The 21,728-nt window shown below is 25.9% G+C and overlaps 1 protein-coding gene, 2 long non-coding RNA genes and 1 other non-coding gene across 7 annotated transcripts in view; 2 read left to right on the top strand and 2 right to left on the bottom strand.

The window, feature by feature from the left end:
- The first annotated feature begins 853 nt into the window (after window positions 1–853).
- Trnap-cgg lies at window positions 854–925 on the top strand. Its single transcript has one exon. It is a non-coding gene; the product is annotated as a tRNA-Pro (tRNA).
- Window positions 926–4,532: 3,607 nt separating this feature from the next.
- LOC112682614 (condensin complex subunit 1) lies at window positions 4,533–16,672 on the bottom strand. Its single transcript, XM_025553259.1, is given in 24 exon segments — window positions 4,533–4,755; window positions 4,840–5,195; window positions 5,278–5,410; window positions 5,492–5,631; window positions 5,725–5,852; window positions 5,931–6,045; window positions 6,128–6,234; window positions 6,289–6,391; window positions 6,455–6,542; window positions 7,297–7,372; window positions 7,959–8,079; window positions 8,149–8,274; window positions 9,169–9,701; window positions 10,048–10,213; window positions 10,920–11,082; window positions 11,908–12,070; window positions 12,129–12,299; window positions 12,356–12,517; window positions 12,613–12,879; window positions 13,462–13,612; window positions 13,674–13,834; window positions 13,923–14,101; window positions 16,164–16,301; window positions 16,370–16,672. Coding segments are annotated over 24 exon segments (4,047 nt in total). The 5' UTR covers window positions 16,500–16,672; the 3' UTR covers window positions 4,533–4,585.
- Window positions 16,673–16,915: 243 nt separating this feature from the next.
- On the top strand, window positions 16,916–20,241 carry LOC112682640. 4 transcript variants are annotated; one of them, XR_003148537.1, is made up of 6 exons: window positions 16,916–17,057; window positions 17,412–18,297; window positions 18,464–18,655; window positions 18,729–18,810; window positions 19,756–19,918; window positions 20,073–20,241. It is a non-coding gene; the product is annotated as an uncharacterized LOC112682640 (long non-coding RNA). The 4 variants fall into 4 exon arrangements; XR_003148538.1 differs by lacking the exon at window positions 19,756–19,918; XR_003148539.1 differs by lacking the exons at window positions 19,756–19,918; window positions 20,073–20,241 and having other exon boundaries at window positions 18,526–18,655; window positions 18,729–18,902.
- An 894-nt stretch (window positions 20,242–21,135) lies between these two features.
- The window catches only part of LOC112682638, an 841-nt gene continuing 248 nt past the window's right edge, over window positions 21,136–21,728 (bottom strand). Inside the window, exons 2-4 of the long non-coding RNA XR_003148534.1 lie at window positions 21,611–21,662; window positions 21,261–21,359; window positions 21,136–21,194 (exon numbers count right to left, since the gene is read on the bottom strand). This is a non-coding gene — a long non-coding RNA (uncharacterized LOC112682638). The remainder of the gene's footprint in view (window positions 21,195–21,260; window positions 21,360–21,610; window positions 21,663–21,728) is intronic.

Genomic DNA, 21,728 nt, shown 5'->3' with positions numbered 1-21,728 from the left:
AAGTATTTGAACCTTTTTTTTAAAAAAAAAATTGTTTAAATTTTCATTAAACTTTTCCATATTCGAATAAGCAGTTAGGTACGCACTGAATGAATCAACCTGCACTATACAAACGATTCACGGTTACTAAATAGTTCATTTTTGAGAATAGGTAAAAGACGATAATCACTACAACTTCATATAATATAACTTATAAATCAGTAAATATAGTAATAATATATTATGTCACGTACATGCGTATAATAGGTATGTGGACAAGTGGACATCCTCATTGTAAAAATACGATAAGAACAAACAAATTAGTTACAGAAAATAATTTTTAGATAATAATTTGACTTTATTTTAACTGTTTTACGATTTATCACATTTCATTAAATCATATCATTCGTTATCTATAATGCCCAATATACGAAGGGCATTTTATATACTGTCCGGACAATGTATAAAATGCCCAAATTGTATACTTTGCCCGTAACATATACATTTATTTATTAAATATATAACACTTACTTGGAAAATTCGACCAAAATTCATGGTAGATCAATAAAATTGCTCCAGAAAACCAAGTGAACCCAATTTCGGATTAAGAAATCTAATAAAATGATAGTAGAGCAATATTAAAATTTTTCTGAAATTTATGAATTAGTAATGTTTACATAATCCAAATAGTCTTTTTATAAATATTGGTAATAATATATGCGAATAGTTTATTAATATCATCAATATATATTAAACTTGGAAACCTATTAATTTTTTTTAACGTTATACACCTAATTGCGTGTATTCGTTTTGTATATTTTACTATTGATGTAGCATTCTCTTAAATCAGAAAGTTTTTCTATGACCCAAACACGGCCTGTTGGTCTAGGGGTATGATTTTCGCTTCGGGTGCGAGAGGTCCCGGGTTCAAATCCCGGACAGGCCCGTAAATTATTTTTGCAGTTTTTTTTTTATTATTTATTATCCATATCAGTTGGAGTAACGAACCGGATTAAAACGTTTAGTGCTGAACACCGACATTTGCCGAAGCTTTCAGCACTCGCAGTATTAAAACATCGTTTATTGTATAAATCATAAAATAAAATACACACTGTATATATAAATATTATAAAATACACGAATAAACGTGTCCGTCGGACAAACAGTTGTAGTGTGACTATGACTCTCGTCCGGCGATTACAAAATCGTTACTATTATGATTATCATTAGCAGAGCTCATAACTTATAGCTTTTAAAAAGGTTGTTATAAGCGCTTAAATAATATAAAAAATATTAAAAAATTTAAAAAATATTCATATAAGCGCTTAAATATGCACTAAAAATAATAAAATATGCAAAAAAAAACGTTCCATATAATCCAAATAAACAGGCTTCGCATTGGTCTCGCGTATACATCTCACAGTTACCAAATAAATAAAGAGGATCCGCTCATTTGTCCATCTTGCGGAGCCCAACTGAGCATCAAGCACATTTTAACTGAATGTACAATCTACGAAGAATTCAGAGAAAAGGCCAATCTTCCAGAGTAGTACTACTTAAACTTCTTGGAAATAACAACAAAATATATTTTAATTTAAACCAGTCTTTAGGTTAATTTATTGTTTCTAAATAAAACCAACAAACAAAATTGAATAAAAACAAATGCATTTTAAAATATAACAAAAGTAAATAAAAAGTAATCGGTAACAAATTAACTTATTATAAGCAACAACTATTTAAAATTAAAAAAGGTTAAGACTCATCACCATAATTCAACGGAAAAAACCCTTGTGACGATGTTGAGGTACTGTATGAATTGGCTGAGGAACTCAGTTGACATTGGTACATATTATTATAATCTGGTGGTATTTGATAAGGTAGTTTTTGATGAGTTTAATATTTGTCATCTATTTCAGTGATCAACGTAAGTGTCTTAAGTTTGGCTTCTTTGATCGCTTTCAGTGGCATTTCTTAAATTGTCATTGCAACACTTTTAAAAAATATATCAAATCATCCTCTCACACAGGTTTTTCATGCTTGTAGCCTACAGTTTAATTTGTTCTTAAATGCTAAGTATGATATCCTTCGTATCCTTATTCCAAAGATTTTTTTTAAGTATTTAAAATACTATACAATCAAAGTATTTGAATAGTAACAAATACTTGAAAAAACTGTATTTGTGTATTTACTTAAATATGTTTTAAAATGTTCTTTAGAGCTCTGCCCGTACGGCACGCCCAACTCACTCAATATTAAACGGATTTTTCCAAACTTTTTTCCACGTCATTTAAATTCTGATTTTAAAACATTTTTAATTCATATTTTTTTTTCACAAATCCCAATATTTACGAAAAACCGTATTTTTGCCCTGTGTTTCTTGTACACCTCTATTCAATTCTTGGTTTAAGATTTAACAACTTTTTTTATTTTTTATGATCCTGTTGTCAACATTTTAAAAATTCGCCAAAAATCGAAATTTTATCCGATAATCTTCAAAAATATACCATTCGACTCCAAATGTACTCAGAAACAATGTCTATATGTTAGATAAATATTGTTTTAAAATTTGACCAGGTCAGAAACTTAATCCGAAAAACAAACCGCAATCATGTGGCGAAATTATGTACCGACCCCTCATGTAGTCCATATGGTGGTTTATGGACTTTGAAATCTCATCGACACAATAGAAGAGGTCTTAAGGAGTAGGTACAACCAGTGGCGTGCCGAGATAAAAATGTTTTTGATGCCAATTGCAAAATCTAGTTTACCACCCATCCATATTTAAATTCATATTATTATTATAAATATATTATATACATATTATTATCCAACAACTACCCACCCCTTTGTAACTTGATGCCTGGGCATCATTTAGACCTATATTCGGCACGCTACTGGATACAACCATATGCTTCTCAAAAGTTAAAGTTAGATGTTCGATTTTTTAGAATTTATTCGTAATTGTTAGCACGCAAGCAATGTTGTCCAACGGTGGGCTATGTCGCACACTTCGATCCGATTTCATACTCATCCCTATAGACACGATAGAAGAGGTCATAATGATGGTGTTACGCGTTTCCAGCGCCTTCATCTGCCACGCTGATTTTACTCTTACAAACTTTACAGTTCCATAACTGAATAAAAATCGAAAATTATTGCGATCGAGTAAAAAACAGCATTAATGGGTTACAAATGTTTATGGATTATACCTATGGTTCAAAAATTTTTTGTGCGCGAAGGCAATAGTTGGGAAAATGGGAATAACATTATTTGGTTTTTGACTCAATCTAGTTATTTTAATTTAATTTATTTATTTATGAATAAAATTATTACATATTCAAAACCTTTTTGTGTGTAAAGATAATAGGGATATTGTAGTCCCATTTCAAGGTCATAATAAACCAAATATCGAACGCAGAATGTTCAAAACGTTATGGATCACTTCTTAGGACTTCCTCTACTGTTTCCACGAGATTCCATAATTGACTAGTTGAGAAACATATGGTTATTGGCATGTGGTTCTCTACCAATGTCTATGAGATTTGAACGATCTGCATTCAGAATTTGATTTTTAACAAATTTTTCCGAGAAAACATCACCCTGCCAAGTCTGGGGGAGTGGCGATGATTTTACATAATGATCGTATCATATCAAGTCTACACGAGCGAACCCCGTGCCATATAATTCCAGAACTTGTCTGTATCATATACTTGTATAGCTAAGATTATTGACTTTAAATATCGTTAATTATTTAGTAGAAGACTGTAATAGCCAAAAAACAACCAACAAATATTTCATAAAAATAAATTTAACATAGACGCAATTCAATAATGCAATAACTAAGTACAGATATCACAAAGACCATGTGTGCTCTTAAATCTATCTATTCAAGAAAGGGACCGATCACCCTGGGTGCTAGCTGTTTACATTATGGGTGGTATGACAACATGGTCGCGTACACGTTATTTTACTACACCCTACAAGGCTGGCTTGCGAAATGAGTACGACACTGCGTCCAACGGACCATATTTCTGTGACCAGAGGAAGCATGACTATAAGCGGACAGTGGCTTAGTAATAACTGATGAGGATGTTAAGCACGGTGGAGTGATATCAATTAAAGGCCATCGTGGTAACACTAGAGGAACTAGAACGAGAGTGTTAACGAGGGAGGGAAGGAGCTCAGAATATGAGGGTCTAAAATAGGTACTCGGTATAATCATGTATTCAACGTTGTGAAGCACGAAACGGTGGATCATGTCCCATCTTCTACCACAACAAATATATATTATAGTTTGAAATAAGCAATAAGGGTCCCAGGAGTCAGAAATGTGAAAATCAATTTTGAACACAAAAAAAAATAAATATACAACAAAATAAAATATCAATATTTATAAAAACATTTACACATCATTATATATTTTATTTCAAATTTAATACATTTTGATTTATTTACCATGAATCTTATTCTAATGAAGCGTTAAATTTAATATAGTAATGTAAAGTATAATAATAATTATATTAATATAGTGTTACAAATATCAATAACAATTAATAATAATTAATTTTAAAATTATTTTGTTTGTTATTTTGTTTGTTAATTTGTGTCAATTGTCACAATCATCATTGTTTTCTTCTACCTTATTATCATTCAATAGCTTCCTTTTTACTTTGGAACGAGAACTAACTCTTGTTGCTGTTTGCAATGGCTCTATTTCATCACCTGTATATTTCTTAACAGTGCTTTTAACAGTCCTTTTTTTCTCTGTATTTGTACCTTTTAAAAATGTTTTATAATAAATAAATAAAAAATGTAAAAGTTATTAATTGAAAAAAATATTTTACAATTATTAATAATTACGTTTTTTAGGTGATTTTTGTGACAATGGAACAGTAAAATCTTCATATTGTACTATTTTTTCAATTTTATCAGTTAATTCAGATAATATTTCTTTAGTTGTTGGTTTTGCTAATCTAGAATTTGTACTAATAAGTATATTAAAATTATTGTAAACTTTAGGATTCCTTAATTTTTCACTGTAATAAGACAAGTTGTCTGAAAGCTTAGTTAAGCTTTTATCTGTGTACTTGAAAAGCAGTAAACAGTAAGATATATAATATTCTTGCTCATCATTATTAGATTCTTTTAGCCTCATACATAATTTGTCAATTATAGATTCAATTTGACGTTCTTTGTTAACCAAAGGGAGTAAAAATCTAAGAATAAAATCAAGAATATAAAATAAGTAAAAATACTATTTTATAGATCAATATATGTATTATAATATTATATAAATACTTCATGATTTCCTGAAAGTCATTTTCTTTAATCATGTCTTCTGGATTTGTTAATATTGAAATAATATCAGATAAAACATTGTAAAGAGTATTTCCTTTTTCTGCAAAAACCTCAAATAATTGTCTAGCTGTATCTAAGAAAAAATAGAATAAACCATGTTAAATAATAGTTTCATTATATAAAAGTTAAATTATAAATCAAATTAAAAACATACATTTAATTTTATCATTTTCATCAACAAGTAATTTGGCAATACCAGCAATCTGACCTCTTACTTTAATAATTTCTTGACGTAAAAGATCTACAATAGTTATTAAAGCACTATAACGAACTTTATTATCTTTATCATTCAATCTATAATAAAAAATGATATACTTAAATCATTACAATTTATCGAAAATTGTTATTTTTCTAATTATTTTAATAAAATTATTTAAATGTACATACCGCCCAAAAAGTTTATCAGTATATGGTTCCAATAAATTTGGATGCTTAAAAACCAACAAGCCAAACCCAGTAATGAGATCAATACTTGTTTCCGAATCATCTGAATTTTCAATGAGGTGTATAAATAACTAAAAAAAAAAAAAATAAATAAAAAATACTATAAGTTAATACACCTATACTTTATATTAATTATATTAAAACCAAACTGGCAAATTTTTTTGACAAAATGTAGTAGAAACCGATAGAAACTTCACCAGAGTAATAATAGCACTTGCTCTCAGTTGCAAATTATTTGACTTGCATGAATTTAAAACATGTTCTCTGAAGAAAAAAAAATATATTCACACACATATATATATATATATATATAAATTTTAAAATTTAATAGATAATTTATTCTTACGAAAATTTAGATAACATTCCATTTCCAGATACAATATGTCTATCGCATATATTACGAATTTCATCATTTATAGCTTCAATTTCAATAGCTTCCGAATCATGCACATTCTACAAAGAATAATATTTAAAATACCATGAAAATAATTAAAATATATTAAATACTTCATCGTTATTTTTTTGAGTTTTTAATTTTTTAGCTTCATATTTAGCTTTTACACGTCGAATTAATTCATTTGCAACATAATTTTCCAAATAATTATGGTGTCTAAAAATCAAAGTATATCATAAAAATGAAATATGTGTAATTCATGGAAAATTATTTATTTACTCTAATGCTATGTGCCCAATGATGAAAATAAATTTTGCAAATAAATTAATATCCAAAGTCATAACTTTTCCTTCTTGTATGGAAGAATCTAAAACATAAATTTTAGTTGAAATATATTTTATTAAATTAATGTTTTTTTTTTTTTAAAAAAAATTTTAAACAATTTATTATTGAGAACACTCTCTATTTATAGTATTAAAATGATAAAGTATAATAAAAGATGAAGTGATTTTTTTTTTTTTTTTTTATGAGCTCCAATCTAGCGGTTTTTATTCTTTATGTGTAGACAAACCAATTTTTTATGCAACCTTTTTTAAAATAATTTACCTAAGACTAGCATTCTATTCACGGGTTGAGAAATGCCGCCTTAATCATATGTAATTTTATTAATTGTATAAGAATATATAGACACTAAGTATGAAAATAAAATTTGAAATACTTTTGAAGTTATAGTATAGAGTATATTAAATATTTACAGAGGAAATCAATAAATTACCTTTCTAATAAACTTAGAAATTCCAATACACAATTTTAAAAAGCACTATAAGAACTTAGGAGTTATGTTATTAAATAAACAATACTTCAATTATAAAAAATAAATGGTATTGATTAAACACTACATTCTTCTTTTTCAGGATCAAAAACTTGACCTTTTTAATTTTTTTTATCGAAGTTGCAGTTATAAATAAAATAATAATAAATATCTAAGAAAATTATTAAGGAATTATCTGTTCTTCAAGTTTTAGAGTCAAATTTAATATTCAATAAATATTTTCAAAACTCAGCTTGACTTTTAAATTGTTAATTGATCAAGTTTTCTATATAAATGATTATTTCCTTACCATTTTTGTTAATCTGAGTTAACTTGAAACATTTTTCAATCAGCATCATACAAGTACAATCTGGTTTGGTTGTCAACTGAAATATAAATTAACGAATAGTAATTTTAACCAATTATTAGTCGTGCTATGGTCAAAATGATCACACTTTTTTTACATCTTTAATAAAACTTATATTTCAATAATTGATACTCATATAATATGAGTCGATAAAATACAATCAATAACAGTTTTAAAAGGTATATTGAGTGTCAATGATTAAAATATAAAATGTAAACTAATATAACTATAACTAATATAACATATATATTCCGTATACATTAACAATTAATTTTCTTTTGTTAACATAAATATCATTAAATGTCAAGCAAAGCCAGTAAATAGTATTAGTAGTAATAGCTGGTTATATTTATAACCAGCTAATTATGAAAAAGTATTAGCAAAATTATATCCTATTATAATATTTATATATATTATACTAAAATATTGATATAATTGAATTATAAACTATAGAAAGAAAAATAAATATTTGACATCAATTATAATTCAGTTTTATTTCTAGAATGCAATTCAAATGTATATACATAATATAACCAATAAAAACACCAAAACTTACTTCTTGATTACGGTTTTTTAATTTTTAATTTATGACTAGTTTAACTTACTTTATAAATTATAATAACAGCATTTGAAGCAACTTGACTGAACATTTGAAAATCACTTTCTTTATAACATTTTAAGGTTACACTAAATATCTGATTCACTATTTCATGATTTTCTCTTAATCTAGATATTTATTGCAAATAACAAACAATTTAAAAATGAGAGTTATTAATAATTTATAATAATAATTACCTAATAAAATCATCATCAGAGATTTGTTTCAATATTTGACATGTGTTGATAAATATATTATAGTCATCACATAGCCCATATTGAATGAGACTGTCTAAGTTTGATTGTGCAATGCAAGGTTTTACACTGTAATAAAAAATGTATACTTGTGTTTTATAAACCAAAATCACAACTATAACATAAATATTTTTTCAATTTTATAAATATTATTTTGAAATCTAGTCGTAAGGTAAAAATAATGAGTTTATTTTAAATAAGTGTTGTAAGAAACATTAAATAAACATTTTAAAGTGTAGAATAGTGTAGAATAGCCATTCTATTAAACTACTTATTAATGAACTTTTAAAATTAATTAATTAAAATGAAAAACAAAATTGCCCAATTTGCTCCAGAACTGATGTTAGAGTTGCAATTATGGTTAACCAACACTACCCTACTATAACAATTCTTTTACAATCTGATCTAAAAATTATAACAGTTATAATTATGTTCACCCATATTATAGTAACTATATGTATGTATATTCCTAACCAAAAAGATTTTATCCATTCAGATAACAATCAAAACATATAAAATACATTAATTCATAATCTTATAAGCTGATATACAGTAAAAATATTAACTAAAACCAATGTATAACTCAGTGTTTTAAATTCAAATAATTATCAAATGTTTTTCATGGAAAAATTAAACTTTTAAGTATGAACTTTTAACTTAAAAAAATATAAATAAAAGGTTAGGTGTATAAGCATTTTATTATTTTTGACCAACGTGACTTTGTATATGAGATCATTATCCTCAGGTTATATAATACTACTTATAAGTTTTAATATTCTATTCAATGGTCAGTAATGCGGCAGAATAATTTTTTTTTACTTTACATGACAAATTCAAGTAAAAATCATAGGTATAAGAAACAATATTCAATGTTTATGCTTAAAATCATTTTTTTAATTGTGTTCATTTAAATAATTATACTTAATATATCTATTATAAAAATTAAAATATATTTTAGTATACCTGGCAAGTAATGATAAAAGAAAAGTAACAACTATGCGATCTTCTTGAGAAATATTAACAATTTTAGTAAGCCATGCCCATAATATCATAATGCAATCATCATTTAATGTTTTATTTTTAATCCATTCGTCAAGCAAAATTTTAAATGCATTTATATAATTAACATTTAATGATTTTACTAAATTTAAAATTTTCATCATAACCTAGAAGTAAAAATTATAAAACATTATTGTGATTTATTACTAATATATATTATTAGTTACAGCTTGTATATCTGAGGAATCCTTATTTTCTTCAACATCCAGATAGATTTTTTTGTAAGTGTTCATCATAGCTTCTTTAATATTTGTATCTGATGAATACATCAATGCAAGCATAGAATCAATTGCAAATTGAGTATTAGGTACACCAAACAGATGAGCTGTAGCAAAAAAGTCAATAGCTTCTAATGATTCTGAACTAGTATTCCCAAACATTAATTGATTTATTGTAATTAATGTTGTTTTTATAGTATTAGAATACTCAGCACATTCCTAAAATTATATAAGATAACAAAATTAGTGTACATAAAATATATGTTAACACTATATGAAAAATCACCATTCAGGTTTAATATTTAGAAATAAATTATTTTTTGATATTTAATAAGGAAAATTATAGGGAAACTAGAACCTAATATTTTATTGAATTTAAATTATTATCTTTTTAAAGATAATAACTATTTAAAATTTAATATAATACATCCAAGTGAATTGTAATTACATTTCCTTAAAGATAAAAAAAATATCTTATTGAGACATATACTAATAATTAAATATGTATTACTTATTAGAAGGATTAAGCATTTGTTATATTTTAAACATATATATTTATATGTACCTGAAGGTATGTAATCCTAGATTCTACTGAAAATATTTTATGACTTAACTCTTCTGCAGTTAAATTTTCAATTTCTGGATTGTTCTTTATTTTCAATTTTTCACTCCACCAAATATTTTTAAGTAGTATAAAAAAATATTCTGATAAGTTTTCTTTATCTTGTAATCTAAAATTTAATATTTTATACATCAAATTTTAAAATAGTTAATTGTGTAATGGATAATTAAATAATGATGCAATGACTTTAGGGACAATTTTAAACAAATAAATTATTTCACAAATCAGCTACATTTTTACTTTTGAGTCACTATATAGGGTTAACGCTTAATTTATCAGTCATCCTCGTATTGCTTCTAATGATATCCTAAATCCTTTATAAATCTTATTGCTTTTGTGTCAATTCTTCTTATAATAAATCTGAATCCCATCAGCTTATTCCCTCCTCTACTTAATTCAAGGTTTTTATTACTCCTAAATTATACTTAATTTATTGTATATATTTTCATTTTCTAGTCACTTTATGAGTACATTTTAATGTACTTATTTTATTTTTATAATTGATTAATTAATATTTATATCAATTACTTTTCAATCCATACATAATACTTAACATATCTATTCTTTTTATAAAATGTTCAGACAATTTTTTTATTATACACTAAAACTAATACTTTTCACAAAATATAAACAATTTATGTTTAACCTAACCTCAGAACTATTCTTATTTTGGAATACTAATTAAACCATTATTACCAAAAACAGCTTAATTTATCTTTTATCAATTAAGTTTTTTATTATTTATTTTACAGATTTAAATTTAAAACAAAATAATGTGTAAAATAACTGATTTTAAATAAACTGATAAAACGTACATGAATAGGGGTTCATCCTTGAATGTTGCTCTTCCATGTAATAGGAATTTTGAAGCCAATTTAAATTTATGAAGAGTGATTAAACGTTTAATTTTATTTAAAATTTCAGGCAAGTCTACTATCTTCAATACATGTTCTTCTATGTTAGGTTCATTGAGAATATCTAGAAAAATATAAGTAATACACAACATACATTTTTTAATTTTTAATAAAACAAATTGAAAAAGTTTTTATATTTAAAATTTAAATATTCATTCCACAGAAAAGGATTTGCATCAAAATACATTAGCCTTACTATATTGTGATCAATACTTGTTCCTGCATGAAATTTTATTGCATGATTTAACGTTATATTATTATTTTTAATAATGTGTCCAAACAGATAAGAGATTTTAAATATTTAGGAGTGACATTAGACAAGCAAAATAACATACACGGAGAAATAAATATAAGACTGGCCGCAGCAAACAGATGTTACTTTGCTCTAGCAAACCTATTTAGGTCACTAATATATATGGACTAATATATAGTCAAGAAGAATAGAAATGGAAAATAAGATCAAACAATGAACTAAAGGCGCTGTTTAAAAGAAAAAACGTGATACAGTTCGTTAGGAGCACGAGACTAGAATGGATGGGGCATGTTTGGCGAGCAGATGGGAGACTACTGAAGAGTCTTAAACGAAAAAATGAAAGTCGTTCCATTTTCCATCAAACTCGTTTGACCACTAGGGAGACCACGTCAAAGATGGATAGACAGTGTATGGGAGACAATGATGAAACTTATAAAATCAAGAGAAATAAACTGGGATATGGCAAAAGACAGAGGGAAATGGAAGGATTTAGTTTCAGCAGCAAAAAGCCTAAATGGCCAGTAAAGCTAAAAAAAAAAAAATAACTGAATAAGTTCTAATTATTATATAACTTTTAAATTATAATATACTATAATTTTTCAAACCAGATTTGAACAAGTTTTTAAATTAACTAACCTTCAATATTTTCTGCTAAAAACAATTTTAATGGTGGTTCAATTAATGACCACATTTCATCATCAGGAAGCGTGTCTTTTAATTTTTCTTCTAGTGCTTGTTTCAAATTATTTAAAGATAATTTTTCTTCTTCTAATTTTTCTTGTAAAATGTTTTCCGTAAACTATAAATAATTATTTATTAGCACATAATTTTATTACAATTTTCTATATAATCATTACATCACAACTATATGGATTTAATTTGATTAATGTTTTTATTAATTGAACAGCACTTTTGGTAACATATGAACTTTTATCATGTAATTTTTCATTGGCACAATTTAATATTGATATAAACTTGTATTTTGGTAAACAGTTTTCATTTATTAAGGCAATAAATAACTGTAATGTCTGAAAATGTCTGATTTAATAACATTCTCACTTCAAAAACATTTTTAAATACCTACCTTAGACCTAACAAATGCATTAGTATCTAATAAATGATCTTGTAAGATTGATAAATATTTATCTCTTGTTTTTTTTTCAAGTTCATCTACCTCATCATTACTCAAAACATGACAGATAATTTCTTTTAAAACACTTAGAACACATATTCTCATAGTATATGGCTAAAATATAAATTTAAAATATATAAATATTATATATAGTAAATAATCATAAAATAACTTTTAGATAATAAACATATAAATTATATATTACTAACATCAGATTCTAAGCATGGAAGCAGATGTTCAATATTTGGTAATACAATTTTAGGACAATGTTTGGCAATTTCCACAAGAAAAGCACAGCATGATTTACCACCAGTTACTTCCTGATTATTTGACTCTTTAATACCTTCTAATTTTCCTGTTTCAGCAATTTCTTTAACAATTAGTTCAATTAAAGAACATCGTCCTTCTTTAGATTTGACAACTTGTATTACAATTTTGGCAAAAAGTAATGACAGGTGTTCAAATAATTTCAACAACTAAAATTATTGATATATTACTAAGACATGAAAATAATTATTACTTATATAATAAGAAAATGGGCCAGAAATATTTTGTGATAAAAAGCTATTTTCAATTAATATGGAATTCTAATATTACAGGCTTTCAACAGATATGAGATCTTGTCATGAGAAGAATGATTGTAGCAAGAATAAAATAATCTCAAAATATCTGCTTCATATCTAGGCTTCAATACTGTTGAATGCATATAACATAAGTATTCATAATGTAAATTAATAATTAGTTAATTGCAAATTATTTCTATAGTATAATTAGACTAATATTATAAAATTATGTAAAACAAAAACCAAATTTTCTTTACTTTTACATAATCAACAAAAATTAATTTTAACAATTTTTTAATTCAAAGTGAAAATGGGAATACATTGTTATAATAGTATTTAAAAATATCATATCATATTTAAATATTTTAAAACTAAACATAAGTTATTGGTTAATTTTAATATTTTTTTTTCATATTATGAAATATATTTTATTTATATTTATACAGATTTTTATTCAATACATAGACAGAAGAGTATTTATTTTACAAAACTCACTTGAACTACTTTGGTTTTGAAATTCTGACTATGGCTATAGTCAGTAATAAGAACAATCAGTAATTGCATAATGCTGTTTCTCAAATGTTTAGTTCGTACAAAAGCTATACTAGGATTTTCTAACAGAACATAACAACATGAAGCTATGTATCTAAAACACAGAAAAAATGTTTGAGTTTAAAATAATAACTGCTATAATTTACTATACTTACGAAATTAAAGTATGGTCGACATAAGGTGGATCATTTAATTGAGTTATATTATTTATGAAAATACTATTAATTGCCTTTATCCCAGCACTCAATTTATCTTCCCAGTCCCAACCATAATCAGAAATATGTTTTTGAATCATATCTTGCTTTTTATTTCTTCCCTAAAAATAATAAAAGAAAAAAAACAAATAAGTATAAGTAAAAAAAATATTGGTTAAATATTTATATTTTGTAAAAATAATGAGTTACTTTTGTTTCAAGTAAAATTAATTTATAATCAGTTTCAATTTTTTGAAAAAAACTCTGAACAAATTCAACAAAAAGGTAAACAGACATTTTTATAATATTTTTAAGTTGGTGCTTTATATCCAGTGGAATGTCTTCAATATCTTCATAACTTAAAAAAAAAGATCCAATAATATTTAAACCTAAAACAAATTAATACTTTAAATAATTAAACTAAAAACTTAATTTTATTTCATAGTTAAAAAAGCATGATGTGGTAGTGTTTGATGAGATTACTATCCAAGTCCAGTTTAACCAAAAAAGATGTTTATCTTTGAAATATATATTTTAATTTTTTATTTATTTATTTTTTTTTTATTAATAAAACATATTAACAATCTATATTTAAATAAGAACAATATGTACATTTTTTGATTGAAAGAATATTTATATTACATGAATATTTTTAGGAAAAAACCCACTCATTAGTAGCACCTCTGCATTTAAGAGTAATGCTGTAATATTATAACTACAATAAAATTTGCTTAAGTCATTCTTCAAATTACCAAATCAAAAGAAAAACTAATATACCTTATTTATAATCTGTATATAGTGTAATCAAATAATCATAATAAAGTTTTAATTAAAATAATTTATTCTTATTTATATAAATATATCTTGTGTTCGACAGTTTGTTCGCAATGGATTATAAAACTACTTAACTGATTTTGATAATACAATATTAATTCCATGTGAGTAATTTCGTCCAAATTATATTATAGTTTCGTTTATTTTTCAATTAATATTACAACTTATATGTTTATTACGAGACAAAATTGTAATTATATGGACAAATTTTAAATTCAGCTATTTAACAATTGGCAGAGGAATAATTATAAAATATGTTAAAGTATTGTATTAATAAACTAATAATTAGTTTATTAACACAACACTTTATCATATTTTATAATTACTTCCGTAATAATAACCAAAAATGAATTTTTCATGTGACAAAAATCTAATGTTTTTGGTCAATTCACATAAACATTATATACAGATATTCTATGCTATTTTACATGGAACAAATCAAAGAAAAAATATGAACCAAGTAAACAAGGAAAACCAAATTCTTCAATCTCAAGCATATTCAAAGCCAAGAAATTGACATAATATCAAAAACAAAATGAATACTTCTATTTACATTTTTTGTTGGTGAATGTTCCTAAACCAAAGCCCTTTTTTAGGAACAGTTAATGGTCAAGTTTTTATACATATCAAAACAAGATGCAATTGTTGGAAGAATATAATCATTGGTAGCTAACATTTGCTAATGTAGTGTTGATATGCATATAGAATAATATTCGAAAACTATATGCAATTATTTTGACATTATATTCATATATCATTGGCTTTGTGGGAAAAATATAAGAATTATATGATTAAAGACATACTGCATAGAGATAAACAAATAAATCAACATCGAAAAATAGATTTCAAGCCAGAGATGTATAATGAAGCATTATTGTTGATCCAGGATTTATGTATTTTAATTTTAAAATTTAAATTTGCTGTTGACACATCATAGTATGCCCTCGCCTGACTTAGTTGACAGTAATTTGGAACAAGATAAATAGAATAATGATATTGAATTAGCTACAATTATAATGAACAAAGAACTGACAGGTATTTATAATCAAATTATGCTGATTAATACTGAGTAATGGGGCTTTTTTCTTGGACACATCAGGTGGAACTAATGAGATATTTTTGATACTGTTGATTCTTCCAAATATATAGTCGGAAAAGATTGCATTAGAATATTGGGTGAACGACCATTACATATTAATAACAATTCAAATGCAATGAGTAACAATAAAAAATAAAAAAACGAAATTGCTGTAAAATTGCAAAGGAGTTAGTTAACTTAGGAATTTAATTATAATTTAGGATGAGTATACTATAAATCAAAAGCATTCACTAGAAGCATAGAAATTATGCAAGATTTAAACTTTTTGGTGGTGATGTCCTACTATTGTCTGGTGATTTCTAATAGACATTGCCAGTCATTCCTCTTTATACTTTAGCCAATGAGATTAATACAAGTATAAAACAATTATGTTCTGCCATAATATAAAAACACATTTGATGCGGACCCGGCGATGGTCGTAAACATTAACCCTAAACATAAAGTAATCTTATACTAATTCATATAGAATTAGTCATACTCATTACCAGGCACGTAACAAATTTAGTAATTTCACTTACTCCTTAAAAGAATATTTTCATAAAAGTCATGCAGATACAAATAGTCAATCTGTTCAATAAATTCAATCACTGAAAAAAGTTTGTCGAAATTTTTAAATATTGACTGCAAACCATCCACTTCCAATTCCTCTTTAAATGCTGAAATTTAAAATAAATGAATATGAAATTCATGCAACTCAGACAATTGCAATAAAGTAATAGTTCACCTTTAATAAATGGTTTCAATTCTTTGGTTTTCAGTAGTTCTCCAACCCTGTATTCTGTTGTGATTGTTGATGTGCAAGGCGTCCGCAACTTATTTCGGTCCGTATAAATATAAAACTCTGTGTCAGCCATAGCAAACAACTTCAACAGAAAATATAAAACATGGAAGTTACAACGACAAGATGGATCTAAGTAGTCTGATGAATTCGCAGTGTTCAGATAGATAGAATTGAATTTCTGAACCAACTAATATTATAAAACTCGCAATTTTAATATTATCAAAAAAAAACGGTTAAATGTATTATCAAACAAATTTAAATTATTTCGTTATCACATTTCGGAAGGTACACCATAGATAATAGAAGAATGGATAGGCCAATCATATATTAACAATACAAGGGGTCGTGGTCCGGAATGTGGATGAGAGATAGACTGCTTTTATATAGTGCACTCACTTTAGCAAGGGGTTTTATCATTAGTTTTATTTCATAATGATAATAGAAGATATCTACGATGATAACAAATATTTTTATTGTTAACGCATTTGATTTTAAAATTATTTAACATTTTTACAAATTGAAGTATTCCCGATTCTGTACGAATTATCATTTGTCTTCAAGCTATGGTTCGTACTTGCATTGTTTGTCATGTATCCTCTAAAGATAATACAGGCAACGTATCATTTCATTTGTGAGTATTCAGTGACGGATTTAAGGGAGGGCCTGAAGGTATAAAGGCATTTCGCCTTAACGCAGACGGCAGACCTGCTATTTTTGCCATGTATCGTTCCTACTGGCCATCGCTATCTTATCTTATTTTATTTGTAAGACGATTCTCACTAATCCATTTCTATATTGCTATTATCGTTTTAAAATGTTAGTAATTTTACAGTCGTCGTGTCACTCGTGTGTAATTCGTATTTCGTGCTGTACTCGCCTGTACTGCTGTTGTCCGTAGTGTTTTCGTTTGCAGTTTCGTGTTCAATTATTCTGTTTTAAAATGTCATAAAAACGACTAAGTGAAATAAACTTTTTTTTTAAAAAGTTGAAAACAAGTGACGAAAATAATCCATCTCCAAGTGAAGATATAGAAAATGTAAGCGTGTTACCAACAGAGTCAGAGCCAGCTACATTTTCTGATTCGTGTGAAGTCGATTCTAACAGTCAATATGATATCGCATTTGCTATTGAAGAAAATGCAAATCTAAAAATTCGAAACGATCCAAATATGCTTTACAAATATTTAAAAGAAACGTGGTCACCGAAACAAAATTATATTTTCCCTGTAAGTATGAATAAAAAAGGTCATAAAAGAAGCTTTCAAATTGAATGGCTAAATAAGCACAACTGATTAGCTTATAGTCGTAATAGAGAAGGAGCGTTTTGTAAAGTATGTGTACTTTTTGGACCAAAGTTTGGTGAAATTGGAGGACAAAGGCTTGGGATCTTAAAAGAAATTCCTATGATAAAATACAATGATGCTTTACACGATTTTAAGATACATATGGAAAGAGAATATCATAAAACAGCAATTGTGCGATCTTTAGAATTTATAAAATTTTTTGAAGGCAAACAAAAAACAATAGAAATTCAACTTGATGATCAACTAAATGAAACTGTCAAACAAAATACAAAGAAGTTAATTCCTATAATTAAAACAATTATTTTCTGTGGTCGTCATAATATATCTATAAGGAGGCATAGAGACGATGTTAATTTATCAAATCTGATTTCAAATGATCAAGCAAAAAATAATTTTAATATTGGAATATTCAAAGAATTGTTGATGTTCAGAATAGACACGGGCGATGTAGATGTTCGCAATCACTTAGAATCGACTCCAAAAAAATGCAACATTTGTTAGTAAAACTATTCAAAATAATTTGATCGATATATGTGGCTTGATTATCACAGACAAATTAATAAAAGAGGTAAATGAATGTAAATTTTTTTCAATTTTATGTGATGAAACTTCTGATTTATCACACATTGAGCAAATGAGTTTATCGATTAGATATGTTGATTTAAAATCATGCTTGATAAAAGAAAATATTATTTGCTTTGTTCCGGTTTATGAATGTACTGGTGAAAATTTAGCAAATACAATCGTCCAAAAATTAAAAGAAATTGGTTTAAGTTTGGAATTTTTACGAGGGTAGGGATATGATGGTGGAGCAAATATGTCTGGTAAATACCGCGGAGTTCAAGCTAGAATCTTAAATTTGCAACCAAAGGCAATATACACTCATTGTGCATCGCACCGCCTAAATTTAACTTTAATAAAAGCATGTAATGTATTATCTATAAAAAAATTATTTTCTACAGTCAAAGGAGTATCTAACTATTATCTATGATTTTACAGGTAGAGACATGATATCGAAAGAAAAGTATCGATATTTTCACTTGGTAACGAATGGAATGAAAATAACGAAACGTAACGACCGGTATGAATATCGAAAAAAAAATATTAATCCTTTTACTTAGTCCTATCATCGTAACAAATATAATTAAAATATTGATAACAATAAAATATGAAAACGACCTATATGAATAAGTATCAAATGAAAAATTATTTTTATATTTTAAAGTTTTCTTTCTCCAAGTTAAGAATGAATTCAAAATGTTAGTATATCTTAAAATATGCCATTTTACTAATATTTAACTAAAACTAGTTATGGTTCATGAACCACAGATAAAAATGCTGTATGTAAACAAATTTTTAATTGTTTCCGCCAGGTACCTATATCATTATTTGTAATTTATATTTCATCTAATCGGTATATAAATCAGTAAATCTAAACATATTGTATATTTTGTGCAATACTTTTTACTATTTCTATTGTTAAAAATGAACTCAGTATACATAATTTATGATAAAAAGGTTTATTATAAACCTATTGACACTATTGTATTGTGGACTGTAGTTTCTGGTTCATGGAAATAACAAATACAGTCGTATAAAATATAGACTTTAGTATGATGACCGAATTTTATAAACAAATTCTCTACCATGTGCGCAAATAATTTTTCTAGAAAAGAATTATTCTTTGATACCATTCGACCATTCGAGTACTTTTGATTTTTGAACCATTATGGCGGTTAATAAATGATTTAATGCTATACATTCGATACCAGTATTTTTTTATCGATACAAGTAAAGTATTGATAGATACAAAAAGTACTTGTATCGAAAGAAATGTATCGATACTTTTTTAATATCAGTAGTATCGCAACATCCATAATCACGAGGGCCCTTTTGTAAATTGTTGTCTTTTCGTGAACACTGATAGTATGTTTATGTTGCTGTGATGTTTCAAACACTGTTTTAATTTGTTTCCTTGTCAATCAATCTTGTTGTCCAACAATGTTTCATAGCGGCCCTTCTATAGGTCAGTGACTAAATGTACCTTGGCCAAAAGAAGAGGAACAATGACGAAACGTCACACATGGTATGGCAGAACTTGCATCTTATTCCTTCTACACCCGATTATTACATTTTTTATTTACTTAAACCACTAAAATGTCAAATCTTCAAAATAGTGGCAACTTGAGGTAATTTATGTAAATATTAAACTTTATCTTCCATTCAAAATAAGAAAATAAATATATATATTTTTTATAACCTCCAAGGTAAAAAATTCGATTAAACTATTTTATGTTCTCCTTTCATCATATACAACAATTATTGTTCAATAATCTTTTTCAGAAATGCTCCTGCGAAGAGTGTCCTTGATGTGGTGATATAGATATTGGCAAATAGTGGTGTATCAAGTCGACTGAGTAATCCAGTAATAGCTAAAAATTTCTCATTATTGATTGATATTAATGGTATTAAAGATGACATTAAAGAATTTTCAAGGTCTGAATGCTATAAAAATGTGTAGAAGTAAATATTTCCTTTTAATAAAACTATTAAATAACTTATTACTTTTCATAAAACATTAATTATTCTTATAAACATTTAAACTTGATCAATAAAAATTCAGAAATAAAGCATAAATTTAAATATTTTTTTATATTTCTATAATATTTTAATAAGTTATAAAACAATCATATTTATACCATAAAAATGAAAAAGTGATCTCCGACTCCCGGAGGAATTTTGATTTAGGTAAATGAAAAAAAAAATCTCAGTTTTGAAAAGAACCATAAAGAAAATTGAATTATAATAATATTATTTGGTTATTAAAGAAGAGTAATTATATAAAGAATATATATAGTAAATATAATTTATTTAAAATTTTTAAATTATTTTAAGTAAATTACAAAATTATCATGTATATACCATTGAAAATGTAAAGTGGAAAATGAAAAAAAGTTACTCAGCTCCTGAAACAAATTTGATTTTGATAGATGATAAAAATACCCCAGTTCTAAAAAGAAAACATATCAGATTTATAAAGATAATTTATGTAAATTATTGAATTTGATTTTTATACCATTAAATATTTTAAGTCTAAAATTCAAAAAACCAAAACAAAAAGGGGATCTCCGGCTCCCGGAGGAAAATTGATTCGGGTGGATCAAAAAAAAAAAAAAGGTTCTGAAAAAGAAAACATAAAAATAAATGAATAAATATTTGAATATTTTGAAACAAAATAAGATTGATTAATTTAAATTTATGAGCAATATTTATTAAGAGTAATAATTATTAGTTAGTTTTAATCAAATGATTTAAAAAATTTAGGATATTCTATGTATATAAAATTAATTTGGTTTTTATACCATTAAATATTTAATGTATAAAATTCAACAAAAAAAATTATAAGTAGTTATCGAGCTCTCCAATGACACTTCCTTTGGGTATAAACAAAGAATAATCCAAGTTCTGAAAACAAACATATCAGATTTATTAAGATAATTTATATAAATTAAATGAATTTGATTTTTATACCATTTAATATTCAAAGTGTAGAGTTCAGAAGTAGAAATGAAAAAGGGATCCCCGGCTCCCGGAAGAAAATTGATTTGAGTCCAAAAAAAATCCCAAGTTCTGAAAAAGAAACATAAAAAAAAATTATATTAAAATTTGAATATTTTGAAACAAAATTAGAGTGATTAATTTAAATTGAATAATATTTTACATTTATGAAGTCAATTTATTAGAAGTTAATTATTATTAGTTAATTTTAATCAAATGATTTAAATGTTTCAAGATTTTTGATGTAGATTAAATGAATTTGATTTTTTTTCCATTAAACATTGAATGCATAAAATTCAACAAATATTATTGTAAGTGGTTACCCGGCTCTCGAAGGACACCTTGTTAAGGTTGAAACAAAGGAAAATCCAAGTTCTGAAAAGAAACATAGTAGACTTATTAAGATATAATACGTAAATTAGATGAATTAGATTTTTATAC

Source organism: Sipha flava, unplaced genomic scaffold, assembly GCF_003268045.1.
Source record: "Sipha flava isolate LNK unplaced genomic scaffold, YSA_version1 207_pilon_pilon, whole genome shotgun sequence".
Classification (NCBI taxonomy): domain Eukaryota; kingdom Metazoa; phylum Arthropoda; class Insecta; order Hemiptera; family Aphididae; genus Sipha; species Sipha flava.
This window is presented reverse-complemented; position numbering and strand designations above follow the sequence as displayed.